General features: G+C 45.3%; 1 protein-coding gene across 2 annotated transcripts in view; it reads left to right on the top strand.

Annotated features, from left to right (window-relative positions):
* The first annotated feature begins 173 nt into the window (after positions 1 to 173).
* The window catches only part of LOC119957835 (protein Smaug homolog 1), a 72,242-nt gene continuing 51,340 nt past the window's right edge, over positions 174 to 21,075 (top strand). For both annotated transcript variants that reach the window (XM_038785976.1, XM_038785974.1), the window contains exon 1: positions 174 to 555. In XM_038785976.1, coding sequence (XP_038641904.1) covers positions 360 to 555 — 196 coding nt within the window. In that variant the 5' untranslated portion in view covers positions 174 to 359. The remainder of the gene's footprint in view (positions 556 to 21,075) is intronic.

Raw genomic sequence — 21,075 nt, 5'->3', positions numbered from 1 at the left:
TTCAACAGTGACGACATGAAACCCGAACTACAAGAAGAAAGGAAAATGAGCAAGTTCTGAGCTTTTAATAACCGATTGTCAGAAGTTGCTTGGTGTTGTTTCTCCCATTCAGTTGACAGTGTTTCTCCTGGACTGCTGTATCTGGGGGGGTGTGGGGGGGGGGGGGGGGGGGGGGAGGGGGGTGTTGGTGGAGGAAAAGGGAAAGGAGATATTGTATCACCCCAAAATGTTTGGACAGAAAAGACACCGGCTCTTGCAAAGTCGATAATCTTGCCACCCAGGCTGAAAACATGTGACGCTCTTCTGTCGTTCTGGAGCTCGAGGGAAAGAGGGACAGATAATCGTGCAGGCTTGCGATCATGATGTTTCGGGATCAAGTTGGCGTGCTAGCTGGGTGGTTTAAAGGGTGGAATGAATGTGAGCAAACGGTGGCCCTATTATCTCTGCTGAAGAGGGTCAGTCGGACCCAGGCTCGCTTCCTTCAGATCTGCTTAGAGCATTCGCTGGCCGACTGCACTGACATCCACATACTCGAGGGAGAAGCCAATGATGCTGGTGAGTCAGTTCACCCAACTTGGGCCTCAATCTTATGAAATTTATGATAATTAAAATAGTTGTCCTTTGATGTTTTAATGAGAGTTGGGTGTTTTGTGCCCTTGCATTTTGCAGCAGGATTACTGGGTAACAATTGGCAGTGGAAACTGCTCTAATCTGAGGACGTGGAGGCTCTGATTACCATATTCCCACTGGTGGTTCAGTGGGGAGCAGCTAGCCTAACACATTCTGTTCATCGAGCCTGGGACTTTCCTAAACCTGCTGACTCTGTTCCTCCTGGCTAGTGCATTTACTAGCTGAGTTGTTTGGAGCCGAGACTGCGTATTCGCATACCTTGACCTTTCCGTGTTTGTAGTTGAAAATGCATGCATTCTTTCGGTGCAGTGGGTTTTCACAACCCACCGCACCCCCCCAACCTCTGAGCTAGAAGTTCCAGGTTCAAGTCCCACTCCAGGCCTTGATGGCCAAGGAAGGTGTGACCATAATGCGGCCACTCGGGTTGAGTATCAACTTGTAAATCCGTCTGACACATGCCATGGCAGGTGGTAAAGCGGCCATCTATTAGAGGGAAAATTGGAGCCTTTTCCACCACCAAACATAACTCAGTTGGCTGGTTGGCTGCTGTGGGTCAGTTTGGTGCCTGGGGTGGATTAGGGACCTGCCTACTTGCCCTACCTGTGATGGAGGTGGCGCAATGTGGTTCAGACCTGCCTTCGGGCAGAGAACTGAAGAAGTCAAATACGCTGTTTAGCAGTAGTAACATGAAGATTTCAGACAATGGATTCTGGATTGAGTAGTGTTGTTAATTGTAGAATGTCTAATACAGAACAGAAATAACTTTAAAGAGCATGTGAAGTAGACAGTTGACACATTTGTGACTGAGCGTTAGTAATGAATACCGTGTATAGAAAATAGGAGCAGGAGGAGGCCATTTAGCCCTTCGAGCCTGCTCCATCATTCATTCTGATCATGGCTGATCATCCAACTCCATAATCCAGTCCTGTTTCTCTCTCTCTCTCTCTCTCTCTTCCCCCCCCCCCCCCCAAATCCTTTGATCCCTTCAGCCTCGAGATATATCTAACTCCTCGAAAGCGTACAATGTTTTGGCCTCAACTGCCCCCCCCCCCCCCCCCCCCAAACCATCGGGAACATCCTTCCTGCATCTACTGTGTCTAGTCCTGTTAGAATTTTATAGGTTTCTATGAAATCCCCCCCCCCCCCAGCAAATATATCCTAACTGACTCATACTTCAGTCCCGCCATCCCAGGAATTAAATCTTCCCTGCACTCTATAGCAAGAACCTCCTTCCTCCAATAAGGAGACCAAAACTGCACACTATCCCAGGTGTGGTCTTACCAAGGCCCGTTATAATTACAGCAAGACATCCCTGCTCCTGTAGTCTAAGCCTCTCTCTATGAAGGCCAACGCACCATTTGCCTTCCTTGCTGTCTACTGTACCTGCTCTTTCATTGACTGGTGTACAAGGACGCCCAAATCTCGTTGCACAATCCCTTTTCTCAATCTATAGCCATTCAGATAATCTGCCCTCCTGTTTTTGCCACCAAAGTATATGACCCCGCATTGATCCACATTATACTACATCCGCCATGCACTTGCCCACTCACTCAACTTGTCCAAACCACACAGAAGCATCTCTACATCCTCCTCACAGCTCACCCTCCCACCCAGCTTTAAATCATCTGCAAATTTGGAGATATTACATTTTGTTCCCTCATCTAAATCTCTGTCTCTCTCTTTCCCCCAACCCCACCCCACAAACCAACTGGGGCATCCAGGCTATCAAAAAACTTCCTCACGCCCTCATTCCCCACCGGAGGCTCTGAACTATACAGTCCCTGATAAAAGGCTTCAAGTACCCCATTCACTTCCACTGCCCCAGTGATCACCTCACACCCCTGAATCTTTCATCCACCCATCTCTGTTGCTGCGTAAGCATCCTGCTGGATTTTCCCCAATACTCATACATTGGCCCACAGCAGTTGCCCCACCGCCTTCCACGTAGACATCAACTCAAACTCCATTTGGGGCTTCTGCCTCTCCTTCAGCAACCCCTTCTGCGGCGGCGCCAGCTACCTCGGGTCCACCTCCAGAATGGCCTCCACCAATCTTTGTCTTTCTTCCCGCTCCACGTTCTCCCTGTGCGCCCTGGTTGAAATAAATTCTCCCCTGACTTCCCACAGCGAGACTTCATCACTCTTATTGTGCTTCAAATTGTTGCATATAGCCACCCCAATCTTTTCACAGACCACTTTATGGACCAACAACCCCACATCCAATCTCCACTGCGGCGCTGGGAACCCCCCTTTTCACATGAAGGTCCATCAGGTGCGATGCGTGATCCAACACATTTGCCAAATATTCCGTCCCAACAATCCCTGCCAGCAATTTCTATCCAGGACAAAAATATCGATCCGGGAATACATCTGGTGCACTTCCCAAAGTAAAAGAAAATTCCTTTGCCCTCGGCCTACCAAACCTCTACAGGCCCAACCCTCTCATCCACTCCATAACCCCAACAACTCTCTCGCCATCACTGACACCTTCAGAAACTTTGGACACGACCGATCCACCATAGGATCAAGAATCGTATTGAAGCCACCCCAAATAATCAGCTGGTGTGTGTCCAAGTCCGAGACCTCCACCAGCACCCTCTTCATGAAATCTGCATTGTCCCAATTGGGGACATATATATTCACCAGCACCATGGGTGCACCCGGCAAACCTCCCACTCACCGTTATGTATCCATAACCTCGGGGGAATGCCGGAGGTGATGAAGATTATCAGGGACTTTGGGGACTTCTCAGGGTATAAGCTCAACCTGGGTAAGAGCGAGCTGTTCATCGTGCACCCGGGGGACCAGGAGGAGGGGATTGGTAGGCTCCCACTAAAAAGGGTGGGGAGGAGCTTTAGGTAACTGGGAGTCCAGGTAGCCACGAGCTGGGGGGCCCTACACAAACTTAACCTTACAAGGCTGGTGGAGCAAATGGAGGAGGAGTTTAAAAGATGGGACATGTTGTCGCTGGCGGGCAGGGTGCAGTCAGTCAAGATGATGGTGCTCCCGAGGTTTTTGTTCCTGTTCCAGTGCCTCCCCCATCCTTATCCTGAAGGCCTTTTTTAGGAGGGTCAACAGGAGTATTACGGGATTTGTATGGGCGCACGGGACCCCGAGGGTGAGAAGGGTATTTTTGGAACGGGGCAGGGATAGGGGGGGGCTGGCGCTGCCCAACCTCTGTGGGTACTATTGGGCTGCCAACACAGCGATGGTGCATAAGTGGGTAATGGACGGGGAAGGGGCAGCATGGAAGAGGATGGAGATGGCGTCCTGTGTGGACACGAGCTTGGAGGCGCTTGTAACGGCGCCGTGGCCGCTCCCTCCAACGAGGTATACCACGAGCCCGGTGGTGGCGGCTATCCTCAAATTTTGGGGGCAATGGAGACGGCACAGGGGGGAGGTGGGGGTCTCGATGGGGTCCCCGATACGGGGGAACCACCAGTTTGTTCCAGGGAGAATCGATGGCGGGTTCCTGAGTTGGCACAGGGAAGGTGTTAGGAGGTTGAGGGACCTGTTTGTAGATGGGAAGTTTGTGAGCCTAGGTGAGTTAGAGGAGAATTTCGGGCTCCCCCCGGGGAACATTTTTAGGTATATGCAGGTAAGGGCGTTTGCCACGCGGCAGGTGGTGGGGTCCAGGACAGGGTGCTTTCGGGGGTGTGGGTTGGAGGGGGCAGGATTTCGGATATCTACCAAGTGATGCAGGAGGTAGACGAGGCCTCGGTGGAGGAGCTGAAGGGTAAATGGGAATAGGAGCTGGGTGAGGAGATTGAGGAGGGGACGTGGGCGGATGCTCTGGAAAGAGTGAACTCCTTCTCTTCATGTGCGAGGCTTAGCCTCATACAGTTCAAGGTGCTACATAGGGCTCATATGACCGGGACGAGGATGAGTAGGTTCTTTGGGGGCGAAGACAGGTGTACTAGGTGCTCGGGGAGCCCAGCGAACCATGCCCATATGTTCTGGGCATGCCCAGCGCTGGGGGAATTTTGGAAGGGGGTAGCAAGCACGGTGTCGAGGGTGGTAGGATCCAGGGGTCAAGCCAGGCTGGGGACCCGCAATATTTGGGGTTGCAGTGGAGCCGGGAGTGCAGGAGGCGAAAGAGGCCGGTGTTCTGGCCTTTGCGTCCCTAGTAGCCCGGTGGAGGATTCTTCTTCAGTGGAAGGATGCGAGGCCCCCAAGCGTGGAGGCCTGGATCAACGATATGGCGGGGTTCATCAAATTGCAGAGGGTGAAATTTGCCCTGAGAGGATCAGTACAGGGGTTTTGCAGGTGGTGGCAGCCTTTCCTGGATTTCCTGGCAGAACGGTAGGGAAAAAAAAGAGGCCAGCAGCAGCCCGGGGGTCGTTTCGGTGGGTTGGGTTGTTTCTTAATTGTTAATATTTTCTGTTATTGATATTTTGTGAAAATCTGAATAAAATTTATTTAAAAGAAATATATATATCCATAACCTCTGCCCACCATCACCCCCACACTTTAATGCCTCTCCAACAGTGCTCCCAATGCTGAGAGGGCAAAACCCCACAAAAAATTCCACTTTAGCACAAAAAAGCTAAATAGTGGATAATATACACAAAGCCAAACAATATATGTCTACGCCCACATATCTCCAATCTGCTTCACGGTGAATCTCCCCAAAATTCAATGTCCTCACAAGTCCCCCCAGTCTATGGTCTCTCCAGCGCTTACTCGTCTCCTCCAGCATATCGGTGGTGTAGGACTTGCTCCACCAAAAGCCATAAATGGTAGCTCAATTATTTCCTAGATAAGGATAGTGAGAGATATTCAGCCACGGTAGGTGAATGGAGTTAGGATACAGATCGGCCACATATCACTGAATGGTAGACCAGGTTAAAGGGTTGAATGGTCTTTCCTTGTGTATGCACCCAAAACAGTGGCCATTGTATCAATCGAGTCAAAACTGGCTGTACTATATAATTCACAAATAAAATCAACAAAGCATGATAGAAACCTAGTGTGATTATATAAATGAAGGGTGCATTGAGATCTAACGTTATGTATATATTTTATAGAGATAGATGTATTTTTAAAAGGTAATTGGATTGGATTTGTTTATTGTCACGTGTACCGAGGTACAGTGAAAAGTATTTTTCTGCGACCAGCTCAAACAGATCGTTTAGTACATGAAAAAAAAAACATAATAGGGCAACACCAGGTCCACAATGTAAATACCTAGACACCGGCATCGGGTGACGCGTGCAGTAGTGTAGTATTAATCAGATCAGTCCATAAGAGGGCCGTTTAGGAGTCTGGTAACAGCGAGGAAGAAGCTGTTCTTGAATCTGTTTGTACGTGTTTTCAGACTTTTGTATCTCTTGCCCTATGGAAGAAGTTGGAGAGTGAATAAGCTGGGTGGGAGGGGTCTTTGATTCTGCTGCCTGCTTTCCCCAGGCAGCGGGAGGTGTAGATAGAGTCAATGGATGGGAGGCGATCATGTGATGGCCTGGGCGCTGTTCATGACTCTCTGTAGTTTCTTTCGGTCTTGGGTCGAGCAGTTGCCATACCAGGCTGCGATGCAGCCAGATAGGATGCTTTCTATGGTGCACCTGTAAAAGTTTGTACATCAATATGGACATGCCAAATTTCCATAGTTTCTTGAGGAAGTATTAGGAGCTGTTGTGCTTTCTTGGTGGTAGCATCGATGTGGGTGGACCAGGACAGATTTTTGGTGATGTGCACACCTAGGAATTTGAAGCTGTCGACCATTTCCACCTCGGCCCCGTTGATGCAGACAGGGGTTGTGTACAGGGGTAATGCATCTTACACCATCGGCAATTTCAGCGAAAACCCGTTTCCCTGCGACAACCAGTTTTAGCTTTTGTGATGCAATTTCAAAAGTTATCCAACAACATCTGTTGGATTACTGGAGCCCTCAAAATATTGATTATTAATATTGTGGTAACTATGCAATATGCACAGCTGCTCTGACTTTGACAGTCATCTTTTGGCATTACGCAAGGACATTTTGCATCTTTAGTTTAGTGTTATTCTAATAGGTTAGTCTGTAAAACACCTGAAAGACCAGATTGAAGTGTCGACAGAGTACTCTGCTATTCTGGCTAATGTTTACAAGGTCCAGCATCGCTCTGATTTTAAGGGTAAATTCTGTTTTCCTCTACTTCCAGCGGACATTTAATCGCTGGACTGCCATTGTTTTGAGTCATCAAAATAATGATGGACTAGATGATCCAGGGAACAGATTGTCTGTTCTAATCTATCCACCTGCCAAAGCAGCCACTATTTGGCAAGATGATAGACACGCAATATTCACTACTGATGCTCAATCAAAAATGTGTGATGTATGTAGGGAGGAGGAAGAGTAAGTTCAATAGCCTATTGGAATCCTAAGAGGACAGTTTGATGAATAGCTAATCGTTGTACTGTTGATAAATGAGAGAGCAGTCTGGGTAGAGTTTGATGCAATAGATTATGTGTCCTGGTGGCATTTGGTTTGATCTAGAACAGGGGTGGGCAAACTTTTCCGTGCAAGGGCCACATTCAGAAATTCACAATTTTAAAGGGCCGCATAGTATATTAAGTAAAATAATTACTTCACCCGTTTATGATTCTGGGCGCCTCATGTAGAACATAGAACAGTACAGCACAGAACAGGCCCATCGGCCCTCGATGTTGTGCCGAGCAATGTCACCCTACTCAAGTCAACATATCCACCCTATACCAGTAAGTAACCCAACAGCCCCCCCCCCCCCCCCCCCCCCCATTAACCTTTTAATAAAATAAATAAATAAATTTGATCTTGGTGGGCCGCATAAAGACCTTTGGCGGGCCGCATGCGACCCTGTAAAAGCGCACCCGATCTAGCCCTATTTTCCACTCTATCCCCATAACCTCACCTAAACTGTACATCCATGGACATCCAAGAGCCAATTTCATCATTGCCAACCCACAGTCTTTGAACTGTGGGAGGAAACCAGAGCACCCGGAGGAAACCCACGCAGTCACTTGGTGAACGTGCAACTCCACAGTCATCCGAGGCCGGACTTGAACCCGGGTCATTGATGCTGTGAGGCAGCAGTGCTAGCCATTATGCCACTGTGCTGTCCCAGATCTAGTACCGGAGTATAGGGAAGAAGTGTTGTAGTCCACATTTTTGTCTAACCTGCCTGATGTTCTGGATTGGAATAATATCCCAGAAATCAAACTATCCTCACCTTCCATCCTACCAGCCTCTATATTCAACTGATCGCCTTCCATTATTTCTGATACGTCCAACATGACCCTACCACCAAACACTTGTTCTCCTTCCAACATTCTGAAGGGGCCATTCCCTGGTTCCTCCTCAATCATTCCCAATATCCTCTCCCCTTCTGTTTTTGGGAACACTTCTAATCAGTACACAGACTTGACCTTGAGCTTCTGGTGACATGAGATTTTAATTTTCCAATGTACTTTCACGCTGCCGCCATTCTTTGGCTTCTTGCAGTGTTCCAATGAAACTCAATACAAGTTTGAGCAACCGTACCTGATCTTTCAATTAGTCAGGCTACAGACCTCTGGACTCAACATTGAATTCAACAATGTCACGCTCAACATTGAATTCAACAATTTCACGCTCAACAATGAATTCAACAATTTCACGCTCAAAATTGAATTCAACAATGTCACGCTCAACATTGAATTCAACAATTTCACGCTCAACATTGAATTCAACAATTTCACGCTCAACATTGAATTCAACAATCTTACGCTCAACATTGAATTCAACAGTTTCACACAGTAATCGCTACCCCGTATAGTTTCCTTTTGATTTGTTGGTTTTGCGCGTTTTGCTTTCCGGTGGCAGCTATTCATCATTTTGCCATTCACACCTCTTCCAGACATGTTTTTTTTTGTTTCTGGTTCCATTATTAGTCCCTTCGGCCTTGCACCACCAACTCTTCCATAATGGGTGGCACGGTAGCACACTGGTTCGCACTGTTGCTTCACAGCGCCAGGGTCCCAGGTTCGATTCCCTGCTTGGGCCACTGTTTGTGCGGTGTCTGCACGTTCTACCTGTGTCTGCATGGGTTTCCTCCGGGTGCTCCGATTTCCTCCCACAGTCCCGAAAGACGTGCTTGTTAGGTGAATTGGACATTCTGAATTTTCCCTCTGTGTACCCGAACAGGTGCCGGAGTGTGGTGACTAGGGGCTTTTCACAGTAACTTCATTGCAGTGTTACAATAAAGATTATTATATTAATTGTGGAAGGAAATCTGCCGTCCTTACCCAGTCTGGCCTGCATATGACTCCAGACCCACAGCGACGTGGCTGGCTCTTTGAAATGGCTGAAGAAGACATTCATGCCAAGGGCAATGCTGACCCAGCCCAGCGAAGCCCAGATCCCACTTACAAATAAAACAGCCTAATTGTGGCGACCAAGGGATTTTCACAGTAACTTCATTGCAGTGTTAATGTCAACCTACTTGTGACAATAATAAAGATGATAATTATTATTTAATCTCTTCTCTCTTTCACCCTGTCACAGCTCTCCCCCTCTGCTCTTTTTCCCATTCTCCCATCTTTCACTTTCATAAAAGCTATTAACATTTCTAACTTTTCCCAGTTCTGATAAAAGGCCGTTGACATGAAACGTTAACTCTGTTTCGGCCTCCGTGGGTACTGCCTGACCCTGAATAGATTCAACATTTCCTGTTCTTACTTCAAATTACCAGCATCTGCAGTATTTGCTTTTGTATCCGAGAATTCTGAATTGATTGCTCAGCTGTTACTTTTTCGATTTAGCTTGAGTCTATGGAAAGAAACTTGAAGTTTGCCCAAAGTATTGAAGACTCGGTGACACGAATTTGAGCCTGCAGTCTCTGATACGACACAACTAAATGTGTTCAGCAACCTAGAGTACTTGACATGTAATGTTGCCTTTGGTTATAAATAATTTTAATGACCTTTCTGACATTGATGCGAACAGTGCGCTGGAAGTTTAAATTCGAAATGTACCACCATCTTGGTGTGTGTGAACTGCTGTCCGGTTTCTGGACAGTAAAACGGAAGCTTATTATTCTTGTATATGTAAATGATCTTGATATCTGCTTTCAAAGCCACCTGGTCAAACATTCCTCATTAGTTTCTTTATTGTCATGGATTTAATTGTACTAAAAGTCTCAAAGGTATCTCTTCCCAGGACCGTAATCAATCAGTCTGGCCTATGCGTTTCCACTGAATACACAAATGCATTTTGTTCCATTGTCTTGTAAGGTGTGTGTAGATTCATGAGGGGTGACACGGGAAGAATAGGATGGTGTGGGCGAGATGATGGAATTGGTTGTGTGTGGCTCTCTGTCACGCGCTGTCTCTCTCGTGCATTGTCTGGCTCGCGCGGTCTCTCCTCTCCCTCCCTACCCAAAGAAGAGCGAGGCGAAAGAAATTGCAGATTGAAAAGATTGCAGATTGAAACATTGTACCATTCAGCAGATCGCTCCTCAGTCCATAAATAAATATCACAGTACATGGAATAGAGGAATTATATGGAATTAGGGGAGTATTTTCATTCAGTATTGCAATTGCCGGAAGGAATTTGTGACCCCTTCTGGAAACTGCTTTTGAGATTTGGTCAGTTTTGCCATTACAGGGTGGCATGCGGAGCAGTGGTTAGCACTGGGACTGCGGCGCTGAGGACCCTGGTTCAAATCCCGGCCCTGGGTTACTGTGCGTGTGGAGGTTGCAGATTTTCCTAATGTCTGCGTGGGTTTCATCCCCACAACCCAAAGGTATGCAGGGTAGGTGGATTGGCCACGCTAAATTGTCCCTTAATTGTTAAAAAAAAATAATAATTGAGTACTCTAAATTCAAAAAAAAAGTCTTGCCATTTACTGGGCATAGTATTAGCTTGTTAACCCACTGAGCATTTTGATGATCTCCGATCTTGGTGTTGGGTTGTATCAAAAGGTTTTGAGTTCCAACTCTCCTTCCCCACCCTGTGTCTTCATTTCAGCACTTTGTCTAGGTTGGCTATTCAGTGCAATACTGAGGGAGGGTTGAGCTGACCAAGATGTTGCAATTTCAATATATTATCCATGCTGGAGTTTTTGTACTGTCAGCCACTGATAGGGGGTTCACCATTCTCCCCTTCCCTCCGCTAGAGTGAAATATTTAGTTTTGACTCCATAACTTCCACTGGCCCAGCCACCTCGGAACTTTTCTGAATCCTATACATAGCCTTCACAACCTTGATGAAACGTCTGTTTCGTTCATCCCTTTCCTTTGGGAATAGAGAAAGCGGCAGAACGATGGAGATTAACATGGAAAAGATTGAATTGTAAAATGTTGGGAAGAAAAGACGAACAGTATGTGGTTTCATTGCGGGTTTTCATTTTTCTGTTCCTCTGATTCTTGCTTCATTCCCCTCTTAATTCTCAAACTGTCAAGACTCTTGACGTTGCAGTGACACTCTGCAACTGCGTAGCTCAACTGTTGTGGTGTTCTCCACTGGCCCACTGCACCCATGGGCATATTGTTGTTTGTGATTTCATAGTACAGCAGATGGCTGCTAATTCTGATAAGTTGTCAGTCGCATGTTCCTCTGCAATTGGCTGATTTTCAATCTTGTATTATGTAAGTATCACCTTTGTTAATTATCTGTTGCCATTCTGATAAATACATTAAGTATTGTTCAGGTGACAGGTTTGGAGTGGGGGGAGATGAGCCATAGTTCTTTGTGCTTCCATTGTTTTCCAGTGCTGTGTGAACTTTCAAGCTTTGTAACTTGAATTCATGCTTTTCAATTTGAATTCTTAAAAATTAATTTTGCCGAACCATCCATGGTTGCTTTTCCGTGAAGGTGGCAACAGTAACTGAAATGCAGATTTATAAGCCCTAGCAATTCTTTCTGCCTCCTTCGAAAGGCCATTCTTTGTGTGCATCCCGAAAGAAAAATCAGAATTAGTGTGACGATGAGAGAAAACTAGAAAGTGCAGGGGAATGAAGTTTGACTAGGGCTGTCAGTTGCAGCTCAGTGGGAAGAATTCTTGCTTCTGAGTCAGAAGGTTGTGTGTTCAAGATGCACTCCAGAGACTTCAGCACGCGATCTTGTCTAACGCTCCAGTACATTAATGAGGGTACTGCACTGTCGGCGGTGCCATCTTTGGATGACACATTAAATGAGGCCCAACCTGCCTCCCTGAGGTGGATGTGTGCGATCCATCAGCATTGGGGTGGCACGGTAGCACAACGATTAGCACTGTTGCTGAACAGCGGCAGGGACTCTGGTTCGATTCCCGGCTTGGGTCACTGTGTGCGGAGTCTGCACGTTCTCCCCGTGTCTGCGTGCGTTTTCTCCGGGGTGCTCCGGTTTCCTCCCACAAGTCGCGAAAGACGTGCTTGTTAGGTGGATTAGACATTCTGAATTCTCCATCTGTGTACCCGAACAGGCGCCGGAATGTGGCGACTAGAGGATTTTTACAGTAACTTCATTGCAGTGTTAATGTAAGCCTACGTGTGACACTAATAAAGATCATTATTATTAATAATTGAAGAGCAGGTGAGTTCTTCCTGGTCTCTGGTTTATCGCTTGACCAACATTTTTGAAGCAGATTTTCTCCTCATCATCATGTTGATGTGTGTGGGAGCTTGCTGTGTGCAAAATGGCTTCCAAGTTTCCCATGTCACAATAGTGGTACACTTCAAATGTCCTTTGACAATAAATTGATTTGAGTGTCGTTAGACCAGGAAAATGCTGAAGAAATGCAAGTTTGTTCCTTCGAAAAATAAAAGCTGATTAGATTTTATCCACAAAGGTCTGGCGGAAGATTGTCCTCCAGCAAGGTGCTGTTGTGTATGTTGACAATGTACACTTTCACTGTCACACGGATCTGAAATAAAGGAAGTTCAATCTGCAGATCTATACACGTTTTCAGAACTGATTCAAGAGCTTAACCCTAATGAGGAATTCTTGGAGAATCTGGAATTTTGTTACTGCCTTTTTATTCAACACATCTTTTTGGAATGCTTGATATGTTTGTCGGGTTTAAATACCCTCCAGTGTTAGAGCAAGGCTGAATGTTCTAGACTTCTCTTTCTTTCGGTAACTATGCGATAGTAACTGGTACTGAATTATAAAATGATCACTTTGATCCTCTCTCCAGAAATAAAAATCCCCAGTGAATGAATGTAGCTGCTTGCTGATTGAACCCCTTGCATGTTGGAACTCAGTCTATTTAGCATATTGGTGGCAATAAGCCGTAGGGAGAATTGCTTCAGCCAATATGTTTTTTGTGATATTCTTTAATTCATCATCTCAAATTTCTGCCAGCACTGCATTAAGTGATAAACTTGTAACCACTAATACTTGATAATATTGCTTAGCTCTAATTGCACAATCTATAAGCTAACTGTACAGCTGGATGTATCACTGGTTCACATACACTTTTAAATTGATCATTAAAATCTTTATAGTAGCATAAAGTGTTCTGTAAATTCCTTGCCTGAAATTCCAAGGGCTGGATAGTCCATCCCGCTGCGCCAGATTTCTGGTTCGGCACGCCAGTGGGTGCTCCGTTTCGCCGGCTGCTCAATGGGGTTTCCCATTGTGGGGCAGTCCCACGCCGCCAGGAAATCCCCGGGCTGCCGGCAAAATGGAGAATCCCAATGGCGGAGAATCCAGCCCCGTATCTTTATGCTAGGTATAATTTATCTTTCTGGTAGGAGAGAGTTAATATTTAAAAAGCCATATGGCAAATTTAAAATACTGGTGCTATTTAATTGAAGTGACTTGAGGAGTAATTCTCTTTATGAAAAATTTGACGCACAGGTTTTTGTAACCACGTTTCATGACCTCTGAAGCAAACCTAAGCACTTTACTGCCAACAAAATACCTTTGAATTGCAGTTACTGTTTTGACGTGATTGAATGTAGCTACACAGCAAGAGCCCATAAACAGTATTGCGATAAATGACCAGCTAATTGTTTCAGTGGTATTGATTAAATAATAAATGTTGGCTGAGACATTCAAATGGTTTGAGCGCACTCTTTAGACTGTGTCCTTCCAGTCATGCAAATAATCTTTCAGAAATCCACAGACATGGCTGAGTTTTCCATACTGCTCAGTCTTGTGATGGAAAGAATGTTCATTTCATAATGCTAGTTGATCAACTGACAGTGAATGAGGGTTTCGGTGAAATATAATGGGTCTGCAGAATGTTAACAGTCTCAGCTCAATGCAACTCTCCACTTTATAATGTCTTTGTGGGTGCAAATTATAAACATTTAGGAGGTTGTCATTTAGAACCTAAGCTGTGACTTGACCTGTCAGTAATATTTTTGAGACTGGCGCACAAGATCAGGTTTTGATTATTCAGCCCCTTGAGCCTGTTGCGCCAGTCAGTTAGATTCTCGTTGACCTGTACAGCAGCTTTATTTACCTGCTTTCTTCCACATCCTGAGATGCAAATTTGAAAAATATTCTCTCCATCTTGCTCTTGAAAATTTTAATGTATTTACTATTGTCACCTCCTACATGGCTGCTGGTAAAGCAATAATATCGAGTTAGTTTTACTACCAGCATGGCACTGTTCCAGATCAGTGCACCTGGGATTGCAGACAAATCACTTCAGAATTTTTTTCCCACCACCCCTGATCACTCCTGCTCAAAAATAAATGGGTACCAGGTGAAGATATAATAATACTCTTGTCACAAGTAGGCTTACATTAACACTGCAGTGAAGTTACTGTGAAAAGCCCCTAGTCGCCACATTCCGGCGTCTGTTCGGGTACACAGAGGGAGAATTCAGAATGTCCAATTCACCGAACAGCATGTCTTTCAAGACTTATGGGAGGAAACCGGAGCACCCGGAGGAAACCCACGCAGACACGGGGAGAACGTGCAGACTCCACACAGACAGTGACCCAAGTCGGGAATCGAACCTGGGACCCTGGCGCTGTGAAGCAAAAGTGCTACCAATGTGCTACCGTGCCGCATTATATACCCAGAATGTAACTGTGGTTCTACAATCTCGTAGTTAATTTTTCATTTTACTGCTGTAAACTAAGTATTTTTGATTCTTCACATAAAACCACCTCTCCCAGTCCAAAGATCTGAGTAACCTTACAGGAAGTTTCAAGGACAACGGGACCTAGGAATGTTTGCCAATAGATCTGAAGGCAGAAGGGCAGGTTAATAGGGTGGTGAAAAAAGGCATATGGGACTGTTGCCTTTATCAATTGAGGCATAGATTACAAAAGCGGGGAGGTCATGTTGGAGTTGTATAGAACTTTGGTGAGGCCACAGTTGGAGTACTGTGTGCAATTCTGGTCGCCACATTATAAGATGATGTGATCGCACTGGAGGGAGTGCAGAGGTGATTCACCAGGATGTTGCCTGGGGTGGAACATTTAAGTTATCATAGAATTTGAATTTACAGTGCAGAAGGAGGCCATTCGGCCCATTGGGTCTGCACCGGCTCTTGGAAAGAGCACCCTACTCAAGCCCACACCTCCACCCTATTCTTGCAACCCAGTAACCCCACCCAACCTTTTTGGACACTAAGGGTAATTTAGCATGGCCAATCCACCTAACCCACACATCTTTGGACTGTGGGAGGAAACCGAAGTACCCGGAGGAAACGCACGCAGGCATGGGGAGAACGTGCAGACTCCAAGCTGGGAATCGAACCTGGGACCCTGGAGCTGCTAGCGACTGTGCTACCGTGTGTGCTGCCCGTAAAGAGAGGTTGGATAGGCTTGGGTTGTTTTCGCTAGAGCACAAAAGGTTGAAGGGCGAACTGGTCGTGGTGTACAAGATTATGAGGGGCATGAACAGGGTGGATAGGGAGCAGCTGTTCCCCTTATTTGAAGGGTCAGTTACGAGGGGACACAACTAACCCTAGTTGTAGGGACACTAGATAAAATCTCTTCACCCAGAGATTGGTGACGGTCTGGGACGCACTGACCTGGAGAATGGTAGTGGTAGATTACCTCACATCCTTTAAAAAGTACCTCGATGAGCACTTGGCACATCTTAACATTCAAGGCTATGGGCCAAGTGCTGGCAAATGGGATTCGGTCGACAGGTCAGGTGTTTTTCATCCATAGGTGCAGATTTGATGTGCCAAAGGACCTCTTCTGCACTATATTATTCTGTGAGTCTGAATTAAGCTGGAGGAGTTCATTGTCTCTTTGGTATGGTAAATAGCCACATGTGTTCAATTTCTAACCCAAGGTGGATTGCTACTCTCCCACATTGTAACTCAGTTTGATGTTTACTGCAATGGGTTTGTGCTTCATGTGACATGTCATGGTTGGTGATGGAACCCAAATGATGCCATTCTGTCGCAGGAGCTGATTTAATTTTTCATCTGGAGATACTAATTTCAGATTGGGTACAGCCTCCATGAATAAGTACACGTGTAGGGATTTGTTTAGGAGCTTGTTTCATATTCAAATCTGATTATTATTCCTTTTTTTTTTTGTGCCTTTCTGCACATTTTTCCCTCCAAGGTGGTTCTACCCACATTTCCTGCCCTCCGATGTCTTGTTGCTTTCCTTTGTGGAAAGTTTTGCAGCTGCTTTTTTCATAGACATTTATTGATTTCCGAAGATATTATAGTTTGTACGATATCTTTGTCTCCATTATTCAGTACTGTATAGATAGTAATGTCTCTGTTGTCTGGCCCTGATATTTGTCACTGAAGATAGCTCGAAACATGGGCTTCCTTCCCTATTGTGTTTTATTTTAGACCAGAAATAGGGAGCATTTCTAATTGTTCATCTGTCTGTGCTTAAGCAAAAGCCCCAGTGCAGTGTTGGACTTGATTGATTGATTGTCACATGTACCGAAGTACAGTGAAAAGTATTTTTCTGCGGCCAAGGGGACGTACGCAGTAGTCGACAAAGTACATTGGCAAATAAGTACGTGGTTCATAGTGCGGAATAAGGGCCAAACAAAGCAAATACATGAGCAAGAGCACCATAGGACGTCGTGAATAGTGTCTTGCAGGGAGCAGATCAGTCTGAGATGAGACTCATTGAGGAGTCTAGTAGCTGTGGGGAAGAAGCTGTTTCTATGTCTGGATGTGCAGGTCTTCAGATTTGTGCATTTTCTGCCTGATGGAAGGGTCTGGAAAAGGGCAAAACCTGGGTGTGATGGGTCTCTGACAATACTGTCTGCCATCCTGAGGCAGTGGGAGGTGTAGACAGAATCAATACGAGGGTGGCAAGCTTGTGTAATGTGTTGGAATGAGTTCACCACACTCTGCAGTTTCTTGCGATCTTGGGCCAAGCAGTTGCCATTCCAAGCTGTGACGCAGTCGGATAGGATGCTCTCTATGGCGCATCTGTAGATGTTTGTGAGAGTCGATGCAGACATGCTGAATTTCTTCAGCTTCCGTAGGAAGTAATGATGTTGGGCTTTCTTGACTGTTGTATCAACGTGAGTGGACCAGGAAAGACTGTTGATGGTGACCCGCAGGAACCTAAAGCTATCGACCATCTCTACTTCGGAACGATTTATGTAGATGGGGCCGTGTGTCGTACTGCGCTTCGATGATCAGTTCCTTGGTTTTGCTGACATTTAGAGAGAGGTTTTTTTCGGTCCACTGTGCATCCAAGTGATTATCTCCACTGATCTTCAAGCAAAGACTACTGACAAATTTAACACTTGTCCCTAATTTCAAGAGGGCTAATTTTACAAATCTGTTCAAGATTTTTAAGTTATGCTAAGGAGAAATTGATAATATGCTGATGGTGAAACAGCAGTGCACTAAATATGTGCAAGAACAAAAGTTGTTAAACTAAAAATATTTTAATAGGGCAGCACGGTGGCGCAGTGGGTTAGCCCTGCTGCCTCAGTCCCAGGTTCGATGCCGGCTCTGGGTCACTGTCTGTGTGGAGTTTGCACATTCCTCCTCCCTCCCTCCCCCCACCCTGTGATTGCGTGGGTTTTGCCCCCACAACCCAAAGATGTGCAGGTTAGCTGGATTGGCCAGGCTAAATTCCCCGTTATTTGAAAAAAATGAATTTAAAAAACAAAAAAATATTTTAATAGATTAAATAAATTATGGGGCTGGTTTAGCACAGGGCTTTCAAAGCAGACCAAGGCAGGCCAGCAGCACGGTTCAATTCCCGTACCAGCCTCCCGAACAGGCGCCAGAATGCGACGACTAGGGGCTTTTCACAGTAACTTCATTTGAAGCCTACTTGTGACAATAAGCGATTTTCTTTTCATTTCATTTCATTTCAAATATAATTCTCCAGAGAATAGGAGCCAATATTGTCCACAATTAAGCTGCAGCACTGTAAAATAGTTAATTCCCTCGCTGCGCTGCTGGGGGAGATTGTCATGGTTTCTGCTGACGAGGCATATTCTCTAGAAGCAGGTAACCCAATGGGTTGAACCAGTTGGGAGGATTCGCTGAATCTGACCTTGTAAACATAGAACATACCGTGCAGAAGGAGGCCATTCGGCCCATCAAGTCTGCGTCGACCCACTTAAGCCCTCACTTCCACCCTATCCCCGTAACCCAATAACCCCTCCTAACCTTTTTGGTCACTAAGGGCAATTTATCATGGCCAATCCACCTAACCTGCACGACTTTGGACTGTGGGAGGAAACCGGAGCACCCGGAGGAAACCCACGGGGAGAACGTGCAGACTCCGCACACACACTGACCCAGTGGTGAATCGAACTTGGGACCCTGGTGCTGTGAAGCCATGGTGCTATCCACTTGTGCTACCGTGCTGCCCACGAAACATTTTCAGCTTCAGTTCCGTAGTCTGATTCTCGTTGTCTTGTTCAACCTCCCCTCCAAGCCGATTTCTCTTACAGTGTCAGTGCACAAGCAACCAGTGCAGATCGTGTCTCTGCCCATAGGGCTAGTAAACGTGGGTGCCATCGTCTTGCATTCCAACTGTTGGTTGAAGAGCAGCTTTGGAGTCAGTGTGCGAAATGGTTAGTAAAATAGGGCACTACCTTGAGAACTGCAAAAAAAAGTGTGCACGCACTTTTAAACTAAATATGTCAGCATTTCTGCCACTTCTCATGTGGATGACACTTATTAAACTTGATTTGTGATTTTGTGGCTTGTGGTGACTACCACTCAAATGTATATTTGTGATTATTTTTAGTCCCAGCCTACAGACCTAAATATATTGCATCATAGTACTTCAAATTTAAGGCTGTGCTTTGCACAGTGCTCTCTTTATGTTTAAAATTTGGCTATTGAGTAATATATAATTACATTTCACTCAAGCATGTGATTGTGGTCCATATGTCGGAGTTCAGCTATTTTTACCTTTGACCGTGGCGCATGACAGAATTTTATATAGTATTTTTACAGGTGCCTACTTTATTGCATAATCCTTTTGTGAATTTCTGTTGTCAGAATGTTGGTTTCCTGGTTTCCTTTATGCTGCGTTTCTTTTAATCCTCTCGTGCTGTTTTGCCGGGGGCTTGAGTTTCAAACTCTCTCCATTTTGCCTGATGCTCTGACTCCCCAGGCATTGCTACTTTATTTTTTTGGTTTATGCTCTTGTGTATTGAGCTGCAAGGAATGGTTAGGATGGACAGACTTGAGCGCTCATTCTCTGTAACCAGGGTATCTAAGGATAGGGAGGAACATTAGTACATCAGGTAATTTGGGCAATGGATATGATTAGCTGGAGTCGATATGGTTTCATGATGGAAACTTAGAACAGTACAGCACAGAACAGGCCCTTCGGCCCTCGAGGTTGTGCCGAGCAATGAAACGGTGTACTTTTTTTTGAAGCTGTAACTGGAAGCATAGATAAAGGAAACCATGTTTGGATTTTGAGAAGGAACTTGATAAGGTACCGCGTCAGAGGTTGTTACAGAAGATTAGAACTCATGGGATTGAGAGTAATAAAGCAACTTGGATTAAAGATTGGAATAAATGTTTTATATTTAGGATTGCGAGTGCCACAGGGATCAGTGTTTAGGGCTCGGATATTTACAGCTTGTGTCGCTGATTTAGATAAGGGGACTGAATGCAAATTATTATAGTTTACTGACAGGTTGGGAAAGCATGCTGTCTGGATGCAGAAAGGCTGGAAAGGGATATAGACCAGTGAAGGTGGCAGATGGAGTATAATTTGTCTACATTGGTAGATTGGAAAGCAGAGTAGTTTTTAAAAAATAATAATTTGCTTCTTGTCACAAGTAGGCTTCAATGAAGTTACTGTCAAAAGCCCCTAGTCGCCACATTCTGGCGCCTGTTTAGGGAGGCCGGTATGGGAATTGAACCCACGCTGCTGGCCTTGTTCTGCATTACAAGCCAACTGTTTAGCCCACTGTGCTAAACCAGCCCCAAAGGTGACAGATCTGTAAATGTTGGTGTTCAGAGGGATTTGGCTATCCTTATCCTTGAAATATAGGTACAGCTAGCAATTAGGAATGGACAAGGGGGTTAGAGTATAAGTGTAAGGATATCTTGCAGTTTTATGGGGCTGTGAGACAACATTTGGAATGTAATTTATACACTGTATAATTCTCCCACCTAAGGAAGGATATATTTTCCTTCGAGGGGGTGCATTGAAGATTCATTAGATTGAATCTTCTACAAAGAGATTGATTAGGATGGAGTTCAGAAGAATGAGAGGGCATTTGATTTCAGACCTACACTTACTTAAGGGGTAAGCAGGGTAAATGTTGGATGCTGTTTGAACTAGCTGCAGAGTATAGAATTGAGAGCGGGAGAAGGAAAAATGTTGTCTTTCAGAAGGTTGTGAATGATGAAGGCTATAGATGAGTATATTCAAGACTGAGAGCACTGGTTTTCGGAGTGGGCGGATACTAAGGGAATTGAGGGAAATGGGATAGGGTGTAGAAGTTCAACCATCTAACAGAATGACAGCAGGCTCTGATTCACTGCTCCCATGTCTTATGTTCAGATCTATTAAGGGTAGTAAAAAGAATTATACGAAGTTCAGTGTGGATGCACCAATCTTTGTTAAACTAAAAGATGTTTTAAACTAGGGAGATTTTTAATTTCTATTGTTCAATAAATAGTAAAGATGCAAATGCCAAGTTTAGAGAAAATTTAGTATTTATTTTTGCTTGATAACTCTGCCATTTGAAATGCATGCTTTCCAGAATCAGAGACTTTCTTGTCTTGATCGGTCCCATGTGTGTGGAGGGTGTGCCCAGTACCTCATCCATTCCTCTTGTATAAGTCTGGGCAGTGGGTAAAGGCAGGCTGCTTGACTGGAGGAGTAAAGTGATATAGCCCAGCAAATTTGGAGAATGAATTGATATTAGCCAGGTTATTTTCACAACTGTTGCCTATCATTTTGTTCCCATTGTCCTGCCTTTGGTGTGCAGTCACATTCTGGGGTTATGCCTGTATGTGCCTCTGACTTGCCCAAGGGCCTATTGTTATGTGTGCCTAGGGTTCAAGTATTGGACTGTTTCTGTTGTCGCTAAAGCCAATTGTACGGGCCCCTTTTTACTGCTCCACCTGAGTTCAGT

Source organism: Scyliorhinus canicula, chromosome 27, assembly GCF_902713615.1.
Source record: "Scyliorhinus canicula chromosome 27, sScyCan1.1, whole genome shotgun sequence".
NCBI lineage: Eukaryota > Metazoa > Chordata > Chondrichthyes > Carcharhiniformes > Scyliorhinidae > Scyliorhinus > Scyliorhinus canicula.
The sequence above is the reverse complement of the archived record's forward strand: the minus strand, read 5'-3'. Positions and strand labels throughout refer to the sequence as shown.